Raw genomic sequence first — 22,922 nt, 5'->3', positions numbered from 1 at the left:
TTACAAAGGTGAGCTTGTGTCACAGAGGTTTGCTATACAGATTATTTAATCACCCAGGTATTAAGCCCAGTATCCAATAATTATCTTTTCTATTCCACTCCCTCTTCCCAGCATCCACCCCCAACTAGATCCTACTATCTGTTGTTTTTTCCTTTGTCTTCATGAGTTCTCGTTATTTAGCTCCCACTTATAAGTGACGTGGTATTTGGTTTTCTATTCCTGTATCAGTTTGCTTAGGGTAATAGCCCCCAGCTCCATCCATGTTCAAGCAAAATGCATGACTGCATTCTTTTTATGGCTGCATATTATTCCATGGTGTATATGTACCACATTTTTAAAATCCAGTCTGTCATTGATGGTCATTTAGGGCATTTAGGTTGATTCTATGTCTTTGCTTTTCTGAATAGTGCTACAATCAATATACACATGCACGTGTCCTTATGGTAGAATGATTTATATTCCTCTGGGTATATATTCAGTAATGGGATTGCTGGGTCAAATGTTAATTCTGCTTTCGGCTCTTTGAGGCATTGCCATACTGCTCTCCACAGTAGTTGAACTAGTTTACACCCCTTCCATCAATGCATGTGTTTGCTTTTCTCTGCAACCTCGTCTGCATCTATTATTTTTTGACTTTTTAATAATGGCCATTCTGATTGATGTGAGATGGGATCTTATTGCAGTTTTAATATGTATTTTTCTAATTATCAGTGATACTGAGCTTTTTTTTTTTTCTTTTCACATGCTTGTTGGTCACATGTATGGCTTCTTTTGAGAAGTGTCAGTTCATGTCGTTTGCTTTTGTTGCAGTTGCTTTTGGTGTCTTTGTCATGAAATCTTTGCCCTTCCTATGTCCAGGATGATATTGCCTAGGTTGCATATGACTAACTTCTTAAGAAACTTTCTAGAATTTGAGTTAATCAAATACTGAACATAATTTTAAAAACTCTAATGTATTTTCGTGATCATGGTATCTCCCCTGCCAGGTAAGTATAAAATTTTAATGTATTTTCTAAATTAATTTGAAAAACAATTGCATGTATTTTACTACCACCATTATTAATATTTATATAATTATTTTGGCTTCTCTTTTTATACAAAGAGTTGTCCATCCTGTTACCCACTTAATAGCACTGAATGCTGTCCATGTTTGTGCCTTTTCTTCCAGCATATTAACTGAAATATTCTGTCAAATAGCAAATCTTATAAGCTCAAACTTCAATTTTAAAATTTACATTTTGTTCCCTTCCATTGATACTAAAATTGCATTATTTTTTTTTTATTTAATGTAAGATTTTAACCACGTCCATATTTTTGATAGCTATGGAATATACTGATGAATCTCAGGATTATAAATCTGCTGTAAATTCCAGACTCCATTATCCAAATGCAGATTTGATTGATTCTTTCCACTTGGATGTTAAATGCATATTTGAGTAATTATTTCCACTTGGCTGTTAAATAGGGCACATTGATCAATCTTAACATTCAAAATCAAAACCTTGGCTTTCTACTCCCACACGTAACCTGAACATCTCATGTGTTTCTCATTACCAAATGACAGCACTAATCTTTTGTTCAAGATAAAGCCTTAAATTCATCTCTCACTCCTTCATTTCTATTAATTTAATCCTGATTGTCTCTCCCTGCCTTTTTTTGACCAGGATATTTTAATATCCTCATTATTTTCTCTTTCTCCTTTCATACCTTGTAATGTCTATGTTTTATGTAGCAGCCAGAGCTACCATTTAATATTTAAGTTATATCATGATCCTCTTCTGCCACAAATACTCATGTGATTTAAATATCATAATATTAAAACAATTTATGGGTTGCAAACTCGGAAATCCTGCTGTTGCTTTGATTTATCTATAAACTCTCCTCATTCGCTCAGCTGTAGGTACACTTTTGTCCCTTCTGTGACTTGTACTTTTCTGCCCTAAAGGTCCATTCTCTGCCCCACCTTCTAGCACATACACATTTTGCTCGGCCTTTTCTCTGGAATGCTGTTCTCATTGATATCATCATGGTTCGTACCCTATCTCCCTTCAGCTTTCTGCTCAAATGTCACCATAACAGAGAGGCCTCTTTTTTTTTTTTTTTCAGAAAGTCCCTCTTTGAACACAATATCAGAAGTAACTACCCCTCCCCAGTTTATCCTCCCTCCACTCTACTTGCTTTATTCTTCTCATACTTAATTTTTAGAAGAGTTTTAGATTTACATAAAGTCTTAAAAGCTAGTACACAATATTCCAGTATACCTTTCAACCAGTTTTGCCTATTTTAACATTTTACGTTAGTATAGTACATGTTTTATAATTAAAGAATAAATATAGATTATTTTATATTTAAATCTTATTGTTAATTCAGATTTTGTTAATTTATGTCTCATAGTTTTTCTCTTCTAAGATTCCATCCAGGATGCCACATTTCATTCAGTAGTCACGTCTTCTTAGGCTTCTCTTGGCAAAGACGTTTTCCCATATTTTTGAGAAAATTATTTATTTTTGATGACGTTGGCATTGTTAAGGAGTACCTGTCAGGCGTTTTGTAGAATGCCACTTTGTTGGAATTTCCTCATTTTTTTCTTTGTTTGTTTTGGGGCGTTGGTTTTTTGCTTTTCTTTTTTTTTAATTTTTTTTCTTTTCACTGAGGGTCTGAGGTGGAAGAGTATGGAGATAACATGCCATTTTCAACATATTGTAAGGAGAGTACTGCTATCCTTGTTATAATATTGTGATACTGGCCTTGACTGCCTGGTTGATGTAGCTTATCAGATTTCTCCACTGGAAAGTTATTTGTTTCTTGCAATTTCTATCCTTTTTGGGAAGAAATTACTCTGTGCATCTTACACTTAGGAAGTAAGGATTTATGCTTTTCCTCCTTGACGGGAAAGTATTTACATATATTACTTAAAACTTATTTTTAAGAGAAATTATATCCTTGCCTAATTATCTATTGATTCAATTGTTTATGTATATCAGTATAAACTTACAAATACAGGCTGAGCATCCAAAATTCAAAACTCTGAAATCTGAAATGCTCCAATATTTGAAACTTTTTGATTGCCAACATGATGCTCAAAGGAAATGCTCATTGGCACATTTTGAATTTGGGGTTTTCAGATTTGAAATGCTCAACCAGTAAATATAATGCAAATACTTCAAAATCTGAAAAGATCCAAAACCAAAACACTTCTGGTCTTATGTATTTTATTTAAAGAATACCCCACCTGTATTTATTTCACACATTAGGTTATAACACAATATTTCTTTATTTATTCTGTTGTTCAGGTTGTTCCAACTTTGGTCACTGTGAATTGTTCCATGCTGTTTCCCTTTAAAAAAGCTCCATAAATGTAGTGGCTTTGTTTTGTTGAGTGTGTGTGTGTGTGTGTGTGTGTTTGTTTTAAGCACTGCTTTGATTTCTGACACTATGAGATGCTCCAAGTTCATCACGTATTTCCCTCTCTAATCTTAGCCATGTTTTGAAGGGCCTGATTCCTTTTGACACTAAGATAAAATGGTATTAGACACTAAGAGCTAGGTTATAGATTAGTTCATTAGTACTGGATGACATCGCTTATAGGCCATCTCAGCTGATGGAGTAAAGAATATGTATATGTATATACTAACTGGTGTAAATATACATATCTACAAATATTTCAAAATGTAGTCATCTATACCTATATTAAAATAAATGATTTTACATTGATATTTTCAACCCTTATTTATTACCACATGAATCATGCTAACCTCCTCTTAGTTATCTGTAAATCTCCACAACAAAAATAAGAAATCTGAATCTCAGCCTCTGCCAACTATTTACTTAATTGTTTGATTCCAGTATACAAATACAGCAGCATGAGAATTGTTAATGCATAACCTTGAGGAAAACAATTTTAGTAACTAGAGTCCAGTGCCTCTGTGTAATTTCTTTTCCATTTAGTCTTAGAAACTCCACTCGTTTCCAAAGTGACTTAAGCCAGCATATTTTCCTCCCACTCTCTCCACCGAGGTTGTTTCATACATTTATAATACAGTGGGATTATCTTGTTACAGTCTGAATTTTTTTCTGAAGCCATCTTTCCTGCTCCCTCCTATTAAATGATTTCTTTTAATTTATATACATTAAGGTTCACTCATAATAAACTTTTATGTAAAGTTCTGCGGGTTTTGGTAAATGCTTAATGTCATGTATCTACCAGGGCAGTATTATACAAAACAGTTTCACTGCCCAAAACATCTCCTTTGCTTCACCTGTTCATCCTTCTTGTCTTTTCAAACCACTGGAAACCACTCATCTTTTACTATCTTCATGGTTTTACCTATTGCAGAATATCATATAATTTAAATCATTCAGTATGTAGCCTTTTGAGACAAGATGCTCTCATTTAGCACTTTGCATTGAAATTTCCTTTTGTCTTTGTGTAACTCGGTAGCTCGCTTCTTTTAATTACTCAGTGTGTTCAATTACAGAAATACATCACAATCTGTTTATCTATTCACCTATTAAAAAACATCTAGGACTTTCCCCCAGTTTTTGGAGATTAGGAATAAAGGTTCTATAAATACTAGTATGTAGGTTTTCCTGTGGGCATTGTTTTTCAATCCAGTATATATGTTAGTGTGATTCCATGTTTTATCGTTTATTAGAAAGCTTAGCTTTTGCTTAACTTGTTCCAACTTTGGTCACTGTGATTGTTTCATTCTGTGTCACTTTAAAACCCCCCCATCAACATTTTATCTGTTTTACTGAGTGTATGGGTGTGTAGAAACGTCCGAATAGTTTTCCAAAGTGGCTGTACCATTTTGCATTCTCACCAGCAGTGAAAGAGTTACTGTCGCTCCATATCCATGGCAGCATCTGAAATTCTCAGTTTTTGGATTTTCATCATTCAAATATAATAGGTATGTCATAGCATCTTGTTCTAATTTGCAATTCACTAATCGCAAATGGTTTTGACCATTTTTATGCTTATTTGTCCTATGTATATCTTCTTTGATGAGGTATCTTTGCAGAACTTTTGTTGATATATTTCTATCCTTATTGCAGAGTTTTCAGTGTTCTTTGTATATGTTAGATAGTCGTCCTTATCAGATATGTGTTACAAATATTTTCTTCCAGTCTGCCTTATCTTTCCATTCTCTTAACACTGTGTTTGACAAAAAAATAAGTTTTTGAATTCAATAGAATCCACGTTATCAATTATTTTAATGAATCATACTTTTGGTGTTGTATCTAAAATTCATCGCCAGACCCAAGATACTTTTGGCTCTGGGGGTTTTTCTAAAATTCGTCTCCAAACCCAAGGTCACCAAGATACGCTTCTGTCTTTTCTTCAATACATTTTGTAATATTTTTATATGCATCATAAAGGAAAGTGTAGTATTTGTTTTCTGGGAAGACAAACTCCTTTTGTCTTCCGAAAAAGCCTCCTACATAGTTGAAAAAGAATTGTAATTTTGCATTTTACATTTACATCTAGGATACATTCTGTGTTAATTCAACTGAAAAGTCTCTCTCTCTTTCAATTTATTTATTTTTTATTTTGCATGTGGTTGCCCAGTTTTCCCAGCACCATTTGTTGAGAAGATTATTCTTTCTGCATTGAACTGCCTTTGTCCCTTTGTGAAATGAGAGTTGAGAATATTTATGTGGATCCAATTCTGCACTCTATTCTATCCAATGATCCTATCATCTGTTCTTTCAGCAATACCATGCTATAGTGATTACTGTAACTAAATAGTAACTTTGGAAATTATTATGCTTTGTTTTTATTCATAACACTTGGTAACATTTGCCATTAAATTTATTGTTTGTTTTTCTTCTGACACCTTCTCTATCGAATAAGGGTCTCTGTTTAACTCATTGCTATCCTCATATGAAAAAAAGTCATTGCATATGACGTTATTTGTATCAAATTTGGAAAATGTGTGCATATATACTTATAGCTCATGTGTATGTTTTTGTTTGTTCATTTTGTTTGGGGTTTTTTTGGATATGTAGGTCCACTCTGTTGCCAGGCTGGAGTGCAGTGGCGTGATCTCGGCTCACTGCAATCTCTGGCTCCTGGGTTCAAGTGATTCTCCTTCCTCAGTCTCCCGAGTAGCTGGGACTACAGGTGCATGCCACCACACCAGGCTAATTTTTGTATTTTTAGTAGAGACAGAGTTTCACCATTTTGCCAGGATGGTCTCAATCCCTTGACCTCGTGATCCGCCTGCCTCGATCTCCCAAAGTGCTGGGATTACAGTCCTGAGTCACCTTACACTGCCTCGTGTATATTTTTAAATGACATAGATACGTATCTTATTTTGTTCCAGCTTTTAATAACTGTTTAATATATTAATGATATTGACTCATTCACCATAAAATCTTGTGTAATCTTAACGGAAGGCCACTCAGATTGTAGGATGTGGTGAAATTAGATACTTCTTTTACATCAGCTTAATTTCTCCTTCCTTTGTAAAAATCTGATATTCTATAGGTTCACAGACCCCGATCTGCTGTGGGTGGAAGCCCTGTTGGAATTAGCTTGTTTTTTATTTCTCAAATGCAAGTGTTAACACATGTACTTATGGTTCTATGCTGGGTGTGGAATGCCTTTGGCTTTATTATAGTCAAATTTCATGCTCCATATTATATCTTTTGACATATCAACTTTAAAACCTTTCCTTCAAGTAAAAATACTACTTGCTCCCCAACTACTACCTTGTTAGCTGACATTCTTAAATATGTCAGGACCATAGACAACTTCCTCCTAACTGTTGCTTTCCTGTCTCCGACATTGATTAAAAAGATTTGCTCTAAGGTATATCTCCAAGTTAAAATATATCCAATATTATATCATTCTCCGTATTCTGTTTTTCCTTTGTGTTGTTATAGTCTAAACCTGCGTTAATTCAATTGATATGGTAGTATCTTGACCATCTCCAAGGCAGACATCTTTGCAATGAAAGACCATATACCATTTTTTGATTCCCTGGATTCCCATTCAAGGGGAATTCCCAGAATTCCCATTCTGACAATCCAATATTGTCAGAAAAATTGCTTACCTCTGTCCTTTAAATTGAAAATGGACATGATTATATCTATATATATGTATATAGATATATATATGTATAGACACACACACACACATATATGTATCCTCGAAAGCAACAGGTCTTTATTTATTAAACTAGCTCCACTATCATTATAGACAATAGTTAATATTCTCATATTCTGGCAATGAGTTGTTTTTATATCTTTATATTCTATCATTTCATACATTTTATACATATTGTTATGTTTTATAATATATAATATTGTTGTTATTTTGATAGACTATTAGCAAAAGCTGATTCAAAAGCTTCTCTTCTGATACTAGAATTTTTGCCTTAGGGAAGGCATGAAGCTAAATTTTTAAAGCTGGACATTTGATGGTGATAGCCATTAGGGATTGCTTATATGAAGATGGCAGCTCATATTTCTGCTATCTCATTCTGTTTTTATCAAACTAATTTTACACCATTAATTTAATTACATGTCTGTGCTTGTGCATAGAGTTCTTAAAAAAATCAGTAAATGTTTTTTAAAAGCATATATATATACACACACACACATAATATATAAATGTGATATATATCAGTAAATGGTTTTAAAAATCAGTATTTAAAAATCAGTTTAAAAAATAAGTAAATGGTTTCAAAAAGCATATATATGACATATATCATAACAAAGTAATGATTAAATATATATGTTTTTATACATGTACACATATATGATTATATAATAAATGTAATCACAATTAATAAGAAAAAACAAATTTAAGCATATATCCTCGAAAGTTATTTGGTTTTAGAAGATACATCATTTTAATGTCACTAATATTTATAGAATGTGTTCTTTATATCTGTGCTATTTGCTTACCTAGGCTGTCAAGCTTGTCTCCTCAACTGATGTAAGAGACAAAACAGAATATTGGAAAAATTACAGGAATCTAGGAATCAAACAACATATGTATGACATTTTCCAAAATTACAAAATTATTGGGTGATGAGAAATAATTTGTTTCATCTCTCCATACATCAGAAATATCATTTGAAAAAAATATTTAAATTATGTGATCATATCACACAGTTTTGTTTTTGCATTTTGAAGATCAATAGGTTAATTTATGTTGAAGTTCATTATTCATCAAAATAGTCTAATAATATTAAAATTAATCACAAACACTTATGTTATTTGTACATTTCATCTGAGAAACTTTAACTAAAGAACAAAATTAGAATAATTAAAATACCTTATCTGAGTTAAAACTTCTGCAAGTGTATATGTGTAGGCATAGAGAGGAGAAAGCACATAATTTAATTTTAGATGCATATTTCATATGCTAAAAATTCTATTTAATTACAGTAATGCACCTTTTTCTTGACATACAAATATTTAATAGCAGACATTTTCCTCAAATATAATTGAAATATAATTAAGAGAGCAAAAGAATAATAAGAAAACAATTTTCAGTTTTTAAAGTTAACAAGATTCAAGTGAATTCCCTGATTACAAAATTAAAGTTGAACCAAATTTAAAACATTATACTTTATAATACATTGATAGTATTTATTTATTAACAAAAATGTTATTAAAATGCAAAGCACTAAAGGATGATATAAATAATTAAGCATAGAAAATGTAATAATCAGCTTTTTGCTATTGAATAAATAATATGAAGAATTTTTAATAAATCCCATGGATAAAAGCTTACTGTCTTTAAAATAAAAATGCAACAGAAAATCCTTTTGGATGTGCAATTTTGTCCAAAAGCAGAGGAATGTACAGGTGTTAAATTGGCCCCAAGAGGGTTATAGTGATGTTCCCTAAATGAGAAATAAATTTATAAAGAATCATGAGAAAAATAAAGAAGATATACCATCAAAGGACTATAAAGTTGAAACATTCTGTAATTTATACCAATCGTGTTGTGAAGTTTACACAGAATCTCATGTTATGCACATTTTTATGAGAATTACTCTATGTCACTGCAGTTTTTATCCCATTTGTTAGGGGGAAAAAAAAAATACCCTGAATGTCTTCAAAAGGTATATTTTTTCCCAGTTCAACTCTTTCTATTTCTCTAACAGTTAGTTTATGCATGGGAATGCTAAGTCAATTAATGTCATACCTGATTCCAGGCTCAAATTAGTAATTATTTATATTAGGCATTAATGAATTAACCAATTAATTTTACAAATACAGTGTTGACTGCATGTCAGTAACTTTTATGCAGAACACAGTAATTTGCAAAATATTTAACCGCTATACGTGTTACATTTAAACTAGTGGAAAAAGTCAATAAGTATATAATCCATTAAATGAAAGAGATAATAAAAGTTGTGGTAGATCATGTGAAGAAAATGAATGGATGGGCATAACAGAAAGCAATAGAGACTAAAATGGGGTAAGCTATTTTTCAAAAGGTTGTTCAGAGACTTCCCCCCAAACAGAATACAATATAGAAACTGAAAGAAATGAGGAGATGGCCATGGATGAGCTAGATAAGATAGATCCAGGTCAGAGCATGAGCAAAGGCAGGAAGTCCCTGAATTGGGCAAGTGCTTAAAGCACATAGGAGGTCTTCAGGTGGGTGCATGTGCAGCAGTATCACTTTGTTTTAGTCAGTTTGTGCTGCTCCATCAAGATACCATAGATTAAGTGGCTTAAACAACAAATTTTTATTTCTGACAGTTCTGGAAACTGGAAAATCCAAGATCAAGACACCAGAAGGTGTGCTGTCTGATGAGAGCACTCTTTCTGGTTTACAGACAACCATTTTCTCATTGTATCTTCACATAGTCAAGAGCTAGAAAAACAGAAATAAAAGTTCAGGTACCTTCATGTTTTTCTAAGGGCACTAATCTCATCATTAGAGGCTCCACTCTCATGACCTAATCTAACCCTAGTATTTTCTAAAGGCCTACATCCTAATACCATCAGTTTGGGTGTTAAAATTTCAGCATATGAGTTTTGGTGGAACATAAATTTTTAGGCTATGATATTCCACCCTAGTTTCCCCATATTCATGTGCTTTTCACATATGAAACACATCACTTCATCCCAATAGCCCCAAAAGCCTTTACTTATTCCAGCATCAGTTCTGTACTCTAAAAGTCCAAAATCTCATCTACTATTACATAAATGAGATATGGAGACACAAGGTATTATTAATCCTAAGCAAAACTTTTCTCGACATTTGAACCAGTGAAATCAAGCCAGTAATGTACTCTCAAAATACAATAATAGGATAAGCAATGATAAGATAAACATTCTTATTCTAAAAGGGAGAAATGGGAAAGGAGAAAAGAATGACAGGACCCAAGCAAGTTTAAAACCCAACAAGGCAAACTCAGTGAGATCCTAAGCCTTGAGAATAATTCTCTTTGCCTTAGTGCTCTGCAGTCCAAGTCCACTGGGGCAGTGGTCTCATTTTCTGAATCCCCTGGGGTGGCAGTCCTGGGTGACCACCCCCACCCCAAAGCCCTGTGAAGAAACCATCTGGCATGTTGAAAGGGAGGCAGTGGTCCCCTCCTTTGAAACCAACAACACATACCTGAATTATCTTTGGAGCCATTCCTCTCTTGAATAATAGCTCATTTTTTGCATCCGAATAGTCGTATGGAGCTGGCCTATGAAATCTAAGAAATCCATCAGCCTTCCTTCATTCCTTCCCATATCCTTCTTCACTTCAAACTGGAAGGCTTCTTCCTGGGGTGTCATATTAAGTCTATGGTTCATACCCATACTAACCCCTTAATCAAAAGACACTTAGCCATACCTTTAGTATTCTCTCCCAAACGCTTTATTTTTGCAATATGAAAAACCTGAAAATGTTTCAAATCTTTAAACTTTGCTTCATTCTTGCTAAACAATTCCATTTTAAGTATTCAAGAGAAGCCAAGATACACCTGTGAAAATTTTCTTAGAAATCTCTCTAGCTATGATTCGATTTCATTGCTCCCAAATGTTACATCCTGTAAAACACTAGAACACAAACACAATTTAGCAAAATTATTTTCTACTTTATAACAAGGATACCCTTTTTTCAAGTTTCGAATAACGTGTTCCTCATTTCCATCTGAAAGTTCACTAGAATGGCATTTACTGTCCATATTTCTATCAACATTCTGTTCCATGTTATTTAGATATTCTTCAAGAAGATTAAGCATTTCTCTATTCTCTTCTTTCTGAGACCTCATCAGAATTATCTTCAATGATCTTTTCACAGTAATGCAGACTTTTCCTAGCATGCACCTAAAACTCCCTCAGCCTTCATTACTCAGTTCCAAAGCCACCTCTACATTTCTAGACGTTTGTTATAGTAGCAACCCACTTCTGGCACTAATCTTAGTTTGTGCTGCTATAACCAATTATGGTTTACTAGGCGGCTTATAAACAGCAGAAATAGATTTCTCAAAGTGCTGAAGCCTGAAAAGTCTAACATCAAGCAAGGCATGGCAATTTCGGTGTATACCGAGGGCCAATTTCCTGGCTCATAGACGGCCATTGTTCTGCTGTGTCATCACAAGGTCAAAAGGCAAGAGAATCCTCTCTTGTCTTTCTTATAAGGGCACTATCTCATTCATAAGATTGTTCTGCTGTGTCATCACAAGGTCAAAAGGCAAGAGAATTCTCTCTTGTCTTTCTTATAAGGGCACTATCTCATTCATAAGAGCTCTACGTCCATGACATAATCACATCCCCACAGCCCCATTCCCAATAATATCACCTTGAGCAGGGCACCCCTCCAGCCCCTGTCTGTTGACCAGTACTGGTCCCTGGCCTGTGAGGGACCAGGCTGCACAGCAGGAGGTGAGCAGCAGGCAAGAGAGCATGACACCTGAGCTCTGCCTCTTGTGAGATCAGGAGCAGCATTAGATTCTCATAGGAGTGCAAACCCCATTGTAAGCTGTCCATGAGAGGGATCTAGGTTGTGCTCTTCTTATGAGAAGATGATACATATATACATTTGTATGTACGGGTTCATATATCCATCTTTATACATGTATCCATATGTATATATAATATATATTTGTGTGTATGTATTCAAGTTACAGTATAAAACCATTAGAAGCACTTTGCTCTCTATTTTTAATTATGCTCAAATGGTGTTAACAGTATAAGAATCACCTTTTTAACTAAGAATGATAAAAGAATAGATTCTTTATTTTTCCAATAAATCTGCTTTTGTCCTGATATAAATGACACTTAAGAAATGGCTCAGTCATCCACCTAGTTCACAAATAATTTATAAGTTATATCTTTTTATTTTTTCTTTACCCTCCATAACCAATATATAAGATGATATTATCTATTACTGTGAATATCTACATATGTGAATTAGATCCACATCTTAGGTCTGATTTCCCAGAAACAAACCCTGAGACAAGGATTTGTGTGCAATGGATTGGTTAAAAATTTTATTCCAGGTAAGGAATTGCAGGATAAAGTGGAGTCATAGGACAGGAATGGAAAAGAAGCCAAACACAGGTATCAAAGTGCCAGCTTCAGTATGATTCTGTAGGAAAACTCTAGAATGTAAATAATATGGTGGTTTTCATATTTCTGCACCTGTTATATACTGGCAATGGGATGTTATAGATGTTTGTAAACTTTCAGGCACATTAGGCGTCCTGTGCATGTGGGCAAAGGGGTTCCAGTAGCCAAGGGAAGTTGTTCAAAAATAGTTGCAGGTGCAGATCATTAGAAGTAAAAGCATACAAAAATTGTCATGTATGTAGTGTGAGTGTGTGGCCGTATTAAAGGATCAAAGGGAATCTGAGTAGCGTTTCACTATCCACTCCAAACCTCTTCTCTATATGCCTTCATCATCTCTTACTGGACTAGAGTAATAGAGCCTAGCTGATCTCTCTCTTAACCAAATCTGTTTCCTGACCTCTAACCTATTTTCTAGTCTGCATCAGATTGATCTTTTCAGAACGTATCACGTTAAAATCTTCCAACTGCTTTCAATGGCACTGAAAATGAATGAGAATTTCTTACTGTAGTTTATAAAAGCCTAAGGGATCCTAGCCCCAGCCTAAGTCTGTTTCCCCATCTAATAAAACTAGATTGTTCTGCTCAAAGGCCTACATTCCACACAAAGTGGGCATCACTGTTAGAACTGACCCCAGGAAATACAGAGTATCCTTTGATTGCTCTGGCAAGGGTTATAAGCAAGGTGAATGATCAAAATAAATTCTACCAGTGGAAAGAAACCAGGGTAACCCGTGTGGTCAACTAAGGAATTTGTTGTATTTTATCAAAGTAAGATAACAGTTACCCTTGAGATTCTCTGGCTGTTCATTTTCCACTACAGCATCACTGAGCTACAAAACGTGGGGCATGTTCTGGGCCAGTGGCCACTAAGTTACTTTTCCATTACACATTTTTCTAAGCACTATTGGACATTGTAAATTTCCTATATCTAATTCAGGGTTTTATATTGGCTGTAATTAAGTTTACCAATTATTCCATAGTTTATAGGATTACAAATAGCCACATAAAGTCCTGATGATAATAACCATAACCTGAGATTTTGACATTGAAAAATGATGTAATTTTGGATTACTGTAATTCTGAAGTTTAATCACATGTATGTATTAAGAGCAGCATACATTTGTAACCATATGTTTGTATTAAGAGCTAACAGTGACCAGTTTCTTAAATAATAGGTATGGAAATTAGGGTACATAGATGTGTCGGACAGAACCTGTAGCTCTGGACCATAGCAAGAATCTGAAATACCACCTGCCAATGACCATTGTTCTTTCTGCTGAGTTGGACCCATATCTCTATGCCTACAGTAGGAGCAACCATGCTTGATGATGACAATGACAATGATGATGCTTGTGATGATCATGATGATAATACTAATATGTTGAGGTGTATGCTAGCACTATGCTAACTCTTCCAGATGTATTGTCTTATATTAAAAACTGTGTTTAAGACTGTGGGTCTGAAACCTGATTCTAACATTTATTACCTGTATGACTTTTGTTATGTAACTTAAATTCATCATACCTCAGATTTGCTGTCTTTGAAATAAAATAAAACCTTGCAATATACATGACTATTACTTTGTATTGATAAAAGATTAAAATAAAATTCAAAACAATACATTTTGGGTCAGGTACTAATTAAGACCAAGTGATATAGGTTGGTATTCAAAAATATCACAGATAGTAAGGTAGAAAGCGAAGCTAGATCCTTATATTTGACTTTTATATTTTGTAATTCCCATTACTGAATTCATAGATGCTTGGTTGAACATCGGGTTTCTGGCTTAAACCCGGTAAATCAGAGTCCATTTTCAGGATTCTTAAAACTCCAATTAGAAAAGACTATCAGTTGCTTTCTAAAATTGAAGATTTTAAATATTAATTCAGGAGATATAATCACCCACATAATTTATTCAAATTGAGGAGGCTTAGTCATTGAGAGACAAAATAAGAGAGAGAGAGAGAGAGAGAGAGAGAGAGAGAATAGAATACTCAAGCCCCTAATTCTAGTTTTCATAATTAGGAAATGCCCAGCTGCTTCTTTGCTCGTTTTGTTGTTTTCCTTTCCATACTTAATTTGATTTTATAACCCAATGACTTTTTGCCTACTAGTTTGAGATTGGTTTCCATTGCTTAACAGATCACAGCCATGATCATCTCACATCTTCTACATTAAATATCATACAAACTAAACCCAATTTGATAACAAATAAAACTAATTGTGAAATACCAAATGAACTATAATTTTATACAAGAATAACCAACTTATTATATTAACAGGGAGACATTGTTTCCAATTTCTGGATCAGAATATCCTATGCGTAACATGTCTTATTTAATTTTTCAATATCAACTTTGTATGCTCTTTTTTCTTATTATTTTATAAATAAATTTGTTCTTAGTTACCATGTAAAATTTTCATTTAGAGCATGTACTCCTCAGTCTCAAATAAATTTGACTGTCCTACTCAATTAATTGCTGAAAAAAATAGTTATTGATTGGAAAAGATCGACATGGTAATAAGTATTGCAAGACACAATCCTGAGTATATTTGGTACCATTTAATTTGCCTTGAGGGAACATTTCAACCTGATAGAAGGAGGAAGAGTAAGGACAAAGGAAGATAGGAGGCAGAGGAGAGAAACAGTTTATTAAAAATGGTGGATTATGAGAAGTGCTCTTTAAAATATATAATTTCATATGCATATGTATGTTAATAAATATTCTACTTTTATTAGTCTTAAGGACTATGGAGCATTCACTGTGATAATTTGTATACTGTAGAGCTTACTTTTCAAAATATTTAGTGTTTTAAATTACAAATATATTAATACGCATCTGATTATTTTATAGTTATCTTCAATTAGTTGCTAAATTTCTGTTTAGTTTACTTGAGCTATATATGTATTTCTACTTATCTATGAGATAAGTGAGTTTTTCATGATTGTTCACTGATGTAATGTAGAAATGTAATGTATATACAGTACATAATAAAATTTAAATAACATTCGGAATAAGTTTTTCAGTTTACATGTTATGGGAAAGTGAAACTCAAGCTAATAAAGCCATTTTTTCTCCTTACCTTTAGGAGAAACAAACATTACATTGAATTTGACAACCCACCGAAGTTGAAGATAATGAGGACTTACCATTGTATACCGTTATTCATCTGGACCTATATGTGCCATACAGTTGACACCATCCTATTACAAGAAAAAGCTAACGGTTACTTATCAAGCAAAAAGATAGTGGGTCTGACAAAAGATGATGGTAAAATGCTACGTCGCACCAAGCGTGGCTGGATGTGGAATCAGTTCTTCTTATTGGAAGAGTACACAGGTACTGACACACAATATGTAGGCAAGGTAAGAATTTTTGAATGAGAAATCTAAAAGCTGAAAGTGACAGTGATTTATTTTTTATAGCAACTTTCCACAACACTAGTGATCATTCAAAAATATGTAACTAATTACTGTCTTCAGAAGGTGTGGTATTGCAAATTATTTTGGTGAGGAAGGGCAAGGAAACATATCTGGGCTCTACATGTAAATCAGTATCAATAATGAGCATAAACTAATAAGTCATGTAGATGGATGTAATTCATTATCAATCAGCTAGTTATTATTTAATCGTATGTGTGTTATTGAAATAAAACTCTCCTTGAAATATATTGATAGTTTATCATAATTAAGAATAGTATACTCTGCATGAGAAATAAAGTACTTCTAGATATTTCTATTTCTTAATATCAGCCAGGCTGAGCTTCCTGCTTGTAATCCAGACAAAAGTGTTCAAGGCAATTGGATAAAGACAAGATTAAAAAAAAAAAAAGAGAAAGAAGACACTATCTTTAAGTAGATACACTTCTGTGTTAGTAGGAGCAAAGTCACTCATGAGCAATCAGAAGCAGACAATAATAGAGAATATGTAACTCCATTCTTGTGTTCAGTTTTGAAGCATATTCACTGCTCTCCTTCATCTCTGTTTAGAGACCTCTTTTTCCTTAACTTATTATCACTTTCTTTTTCTTTCTTTAGCGGCATAACCTTTCTGACATCCATAGTTTTCTTTTTATCTATCATCTGTTTCCTTACCAATCACATTCACACTATTCTAAACTCAGAACAATTCATTTGTTAACTGTGATTATTCTCAATTTATACCCAATGCTGAGATATGTTAAAATTTTTACAACAAAACAAACAATTTTAAGTACTAGCAGTCTACAGATCATAAATGTATTATTATTTTTTTTTTGAGTAACGGCATATATGTACTTGAAGGGACTGTAATGGTCTGATTATTGTTTGACTCACTGATAGCACCAGGCAAATAAATTAGAACAGGCCAAAAATGAAAAAAAAAAAAAAAAATACAGATACCTAATATCACAAACGTCATGCTTGTAGCTTTCAAACCAGAAATACATTTGATCATGAAATTGCCAAAATTTTGATCTAATTCTTCCTTCCGTGTGTGGGCCAATCAAATGCAGCCTCCTTTATCAGAAACCTATTAGTTTATCTTCTTTTGAAATTTCTCTTTTCTGGTTCCATAGGTCATGCTTATTCCGCCCCATTCAGTTCCCTTGCTGGTTCTTTTGTGCCTGTTATTTCTTCTCAGCTTAGTCATATGGCATCCTCAGCCATCCCTCATTTAACATCACTTTTCACACTACACTTAATAACTAACATCGGGAAATTCAAGTTCAGCTAGCAAACATTTTTTGTCTAAGGATGTGAAATTGCCTTATGATTCTCCAAGGAAGTGTATAAAGGACACACTGAGGTCACAGGGCCTTACAGAAACCGTTTTATCCTTGCAGATTTACAGACGCAGAAGAATAGCCACAGATAAAAAGAGATGCTCATAATCTTAAGGAAGTTAAGGGTCTATAGCAAGCATTTATTTTTAGTCAAAAACAAAAATGCTTCCTTCTAAACACTGAGTGTACACTGATTAATATCTGAATTGACCACCATTCCTGCTCTCACATTTTTAAATATACATTATGGTTTAAAATTTTCTATGTAATCATGCTTACTTTTTAATTAATTCCATAATCTGTCATAAACAACTACTAAATGTATATACATGGCTTTGTTTAATTACTTTTCATAATTTTTTTTCATTTGTGTTGGAAAAATGGCATTTTGGATTTATGCATGGACAAGTTAAGGCATGTGATGTTTGCCCCTATTTATTCTTGACGATGGGGTTATGAACCTCAAATAGATTACTCATTATCATATCAGATGTTGGGGGGAAATAAATACAATGAAACCCAAACTACCTATCAACTACTTTTATGTTTCCAATTGAAAATAATATGTATATGAAAGAGACACCTTAACAAAATAAAACACTTATACTACTTTTTGAAGAAAAAATAAAAATCTTTGTTTTTTAAATAGGGACTTATCTAAGAAATGCCATTACCACATATCTAGTTCATTATAAAAGTGGGCTGACTTTCAACCACATCTTAGCTTTTAGTAAGTTATTAAGGGCATTTACACTCTTTTTATCCTGCTTTTCTGGCTTTCAACATTGCTATTTATTTGCATTTACAAAGGCTGACCAGACCCTTAACTCTAAACTTAGTCAGACATATGAATTCTAATAAGGATTTAACTTCTTGAGCACCACATAGATTATCTTTTTGACCACAGTGTTTCTGGTTTCCCTGGGTAGACCTAAATCTAGTCTTCCAGGTTCCACTGTATTTGGTGGTATCTCCTGTAAAGAAAAGACCTGTCATATTCACCATGCACCATGATTGGAAAGTCTTCTAATGGGAAGAAATTTCCATGGTTTCTTTATAGTTTTATAGATGCTAGGTATCACAGAAAATGATAGGCACCATATTAATTTACAGGTGCTATAAAATTGTATAAAATTGGAAAGACATATTTTTAAAAGTTAAAAACTAGGGTTTTATCCTGAATTTAGAGGAAGCAGTTTTAGAAAAATAAAATAGTGCATCAAAATGTAATAAATAAATTATATACATATACACACACCAACATGCAATTTACAAGATTTTTTCTTGATTGTGACATTTACTATTAGTATTCGGAAGTTGTTTAAACTTTACAAGCCTCAGATTCTTGTTAGGTTAATTTACATTGTCATTAAGATTTTTTCCATTCCAAATTTCTGGTCTTTTCTCAGATTTTGGAAAGGCCTGCCATTAAGCACAAAAACATCCAGAGACATTTTTGTAAATACGTGTATGTGCACAAATCTTAGAAGGTGAAATTGCATGCATATAGCACGATAAAAGAGACGAGTCTAAAAGGATAAAGCTAGGCCTTCACTATGAAAGCTCTGGAATTCTAGGCTGAATTGTTTTTACATACAGCATGAAATGTGAATAAATCTATTACTTTATACAAATCAGTTATGGGTGGAGCACAGAACTAAAATAATCAGTTTTCTTTCATTATCAGAATGGAAGATCCTAATCAGTTTTCTTTTATTGTCAGAATGGATTAAAAGAGTTAGGAAATGAATTAAGATAATTTTAACAAGGCAATACTGCATAATCTTTTATGGCATTTCAGACATTTGCAATATAGAAAAGTCAGAAATGTTAGAATTAATAGCAAGTTTTTGTTTTTCACAATAATGCAATTTGAAATTTGGTTGGTCATTCTTGACTAAAACCATCAGAGATTTATTAATACTGATTTATGTCATAAGGGAAACATATTGTTACCCAAGAGAAAAACAAAGTCATAATAAGTGCCATCTAGCTTCTCTATAATTTGAATAGACACATGTGACTAAATTATTTAGGCAGAATAGAAACAATGCTTGAGAGAAATTAAAATAATTTTAACAAGAAACATGGAAATGCCCGTACTATTCTGTTAGTCTTTATAACACTTTTTTTTGTACACAAGGACAAAGTCCAGAATAATCTCTGCTTATCATGGATCAATAATCAATTAACTATATCCCAATTATCATTGAGAATGGAATAGAATTTACCTATTTGATTTGAATATTTGGCTGTTAAAGCACATTCATTTTATGAAGAGAAACTCAATATCCAGGCACAGCAGACATAGTGTTTATTCTTCATAAGGAAATTGTGAAGATTCATTTAATAATTTGGAATATCAACTTAACTGAACATTACATTTTAATTTAAAAATATGTATTTAGCACTTGCTTTGTGCAGAGCAAGGAACATGGAGCTAATGAGCTGCCTAAAGGTAGCCACCATTAGAATACAATGTTATCCTTGTTGCAGAGTTCTCTCTCACATTTTTATAATTTTAATTTACAAACTTTTGTTATTCCATTCTGAAATCATGAGTGTAATCAGAGAATCTAGAGTGGAAGAGGATTTTAACATTTATTGAATTCTGCTTTCTTGATTACAATTGGTTTTCATGTTACATAAAACAATGGGAAACATGGGTAACAAAAGAAAGTTTGGTAGGAATCTGTTTTATATTTGTGCATCGAAAGGTGGAGTGACACTCTTTAACACTTACATATGCTGGTTTGAAGTATATATAAAATAATGGACTTGAATAGGTAATTTTTTCTTAAGCTTTTCAGGTATGGCAGTTCGATATGTACGTGTAACTGATGGAAGATAACGTAGAAACAGAAATAAAATCGCAAATTTATTTAAAGAGTTTCGATGAGTTGTTATAGTATATCAGTGTTTTTCAGAATCTAAGTTAACTAAGTGTATGATGGTTTTTAAGTGTGATTACTTACGGTGCAGTATATGGAGCGGCTGCTTTTGATTTATAAATACATTGTATTCCAGAATTCTCTCTATGCATTAGTTGTTTGTAAATCACAACACAAGAAAAACATTAAACATTCTGACAAGACTTTAAGGACAGAATACTGAGGTATGTTTAGCACTGAGTTCCATAAAAACTCACTTTAAAGATAGAGCTCCATCTTTTATTTTTACTGCCAGTACTGTACAATCACTGTGCTTGACAACTCCTATAGCACACTAAACTTATCTTTTTCTGACTTTATTTATACTTATTTTTTTTAATGATCAGAAGCAGTTTACCAGTATCTCTTGACTAATGCCAATCTCTAGCACAAAAATATCTATAGAAAACTAGCCGAAATTCACTTAAGGGGAATTCAAAGTGTTCCTTAGTATTCTTGCACATTCCCGCCTATGTTCTATGTCCCCATACATTTGTACTTAAGTTCTAGTCAACAGGATATTTCTTCTTCCATATATCTCAGCGTTCTTTTTTTTCTTCACATCTACAGCCCCCTTCCCATGGAGTATCTTACTCAGTTTTCCATAATCTCATCTCTTATTTTTCTTTTCATTCTATATGCTATGAAAACTTTTGTGTCCAATTTTACATAAAACCCATTTCATTTTCCCTGGCTAGAATTACCTTTAGAAACTATGAGCTCATCTCTTAAAATCCTATTCGTAGCACAATTTCAGTTATTTGGATATATTTTCTATTTTGTCTCCTAGAATCTGTGACCTTTGGGTTTTGAGTCTGTGTTGGATTTATTTTCTTTCCCCAAATTTTCAGCATAATAGGTTTACTCAAAATTAATATTCAGCTACTATTTTAAAAAATATTTATTCTTTGTTAATCTGAATCCTGAGAAACTTACATTTTGAAAAATAGAAAAAGCAGAATATATGTATCAATAAAAAGTATATTTCATAAAAATATATTCCCTTTTTCTGACAAATGGTACACCAAAGTCAGACTTTCTAAATAGATGTGGTTTTTCTTTGCTGTTCTTACAATTCTTTCCCTGTATTTCCATTATATTAGAGGGTTTTAATAACTCTGAAGCCATTTAAAAAATGCTAAGTATGGTAGAAAATGGTTTTTCATATGGCTATCAAATTGTATGTGTAACTTTTTTCACACTTCCAACACTGATTTCAATGTTTTTGAACTAATTCTAATATTACAACATATTCTTCCTTGACTTCTAAACTTGCAGATGATCAAATCCACCTTTATGTACTCATCAGTGAAGGAAGGGAGGCAGGAAGAGTGCGAGGAAGGGAAAAACTTGCAGATGATCAAATCCTCTTTTATACCCTCATATCAGGAAGGAAGGGAGGGATGGAGGGGGAAAACAAGTGGCAGAAGTGGCATTATCTTCAGCAGGGTATGGAGAGATGGATGGGGAAAGCTATTTATGTACATGGTCATAAATTATGATGAAGATGATGATGTCATTATATGAGCAGTATGTGCTCCCTTTGAAAAACAGGGTACATAAAATTTAAAAATAATTTTAAAAAATCTGTGATATCACTAAGACAAGGCTAAGATGTCTAATTTTTTGTTTAATCTATTTACTATTTTTATTTTTAACACTGTTGGTTTTCTATTGCTTTTATACTATTTTATCTTGCTACAACAAATGTTTCTCTTGAAAAATTATAATATTCTCCCACAGATTTTTTTTAGAAAAAACTACATTTTAAAACTACTTTGGTAAATGTTTCTTATATACTTGAATGTTTATTACATACTTGCTGGGTATAATATTCTTAGGAAAAGAATTTTTAAAAAATTAATGATGCTGTTGCTCAGTTCTCCAGCATTCCGTATTTTGTGTCTCCATGTTCAAATTCTTCCTGGGAGTAAGATTTTTACATGCTCCATTTGAAAATTTTTCTCTTTTTAACTCTGTCTTTTTTTCTTATTTATTTTAATGAAATTATTAGGTACATATCCAGTTATCTTTTTTATATTTGATTAAATGTTTTATCATCATGAAATACAGTCCTTCATCTGTGATAATACTATTTACTTGAGATTAACTTTGCCTGCTAAGAATTTGCCCACACAACTTTTCTCATGAACCTGCTTGTGTTATTCATTTTTTGCCATTCTTTTGCTCTGAGCCTTTCTGTGTAATTCTATTAAAAATCCAGCTGTAAGGATTTATTGTCATATAAAGAGCTCAGAATTGGCTTATTCTTTGTATGCAATCTGACAATATTTGACATTTAATTGATGTAAACTCATTTATATGTAATGCCATTATTGATATATTTGGATTTAAATCTGTCATTTTCTTCTTTTCTATCCCTTTCAGTTGTTCTTTATAGCTTTGTTTCTTTATTTGTGTGTGTGTGTTTGTGTGTGTGTGTCTGTAATCTTTTGGAGCAATTAAGTATTTGTTTAAACACCTATATTTATGACCTTTATTGGCCAGTCTTATCTATACTTCTTTGTATTTTTATTTATTTATTTTTTAATTAAACTTTAAGTTCTGTAGTACATGTGCAGATCTTGCAGGATTGTTGCATAGGTCCACACATGTCATAGTGGTTTGCTGTCTCCATCTCCCCATCATCTACATCAGGCATTTCTCCCAGTGTTGTCCCTCCCCAAC

General features: G+C 33.0%; 1 protein-coding gene across 1 annotated transcript in view; it reads left to right on the top strand.

Moving 5' to 3' along the window:
* The window catches only part of CDH9 (cadherin 9), a 151,988-nt gene that overhangs the window by 34,136 nt on the left and 94,930 nt on the right, over positions 1–22,922 (top strand). Inside the window, exon 2 of the mRNA XM_012459926.2 lies at positions 15,628–15,904. Coding sequence (XP_012315349.2) covers positions 15,677–15,904 — 228 coding nt within the window. The 5' untranslated portion in view covers positions 15,628–15,676. The remainder of the gene's footprint in view (positions 1–15,627; positions 15,905–22,922) is intronic.

The sequence above is a fragment of the Aotus nancymaae genome, unplaced genomic scaffold (assembly GCF_030222135.1).
Source record: "Aotus nancymaae isolate 86718 unplaced genomic scaffold, 86718_ANA_hifiasm-v0.15.2.pri h1tg000014l, whole genome shotgun sequence".
Taxonomy (NCBI): Eukaryota; Metazoa; Chordata; class Mammalia; order Primates; family Aotidae; genus Aotus; species Aotus nancymaae.
This window is presented reverse-complemented; position numbering and strand designations above follow the sequence as displayed.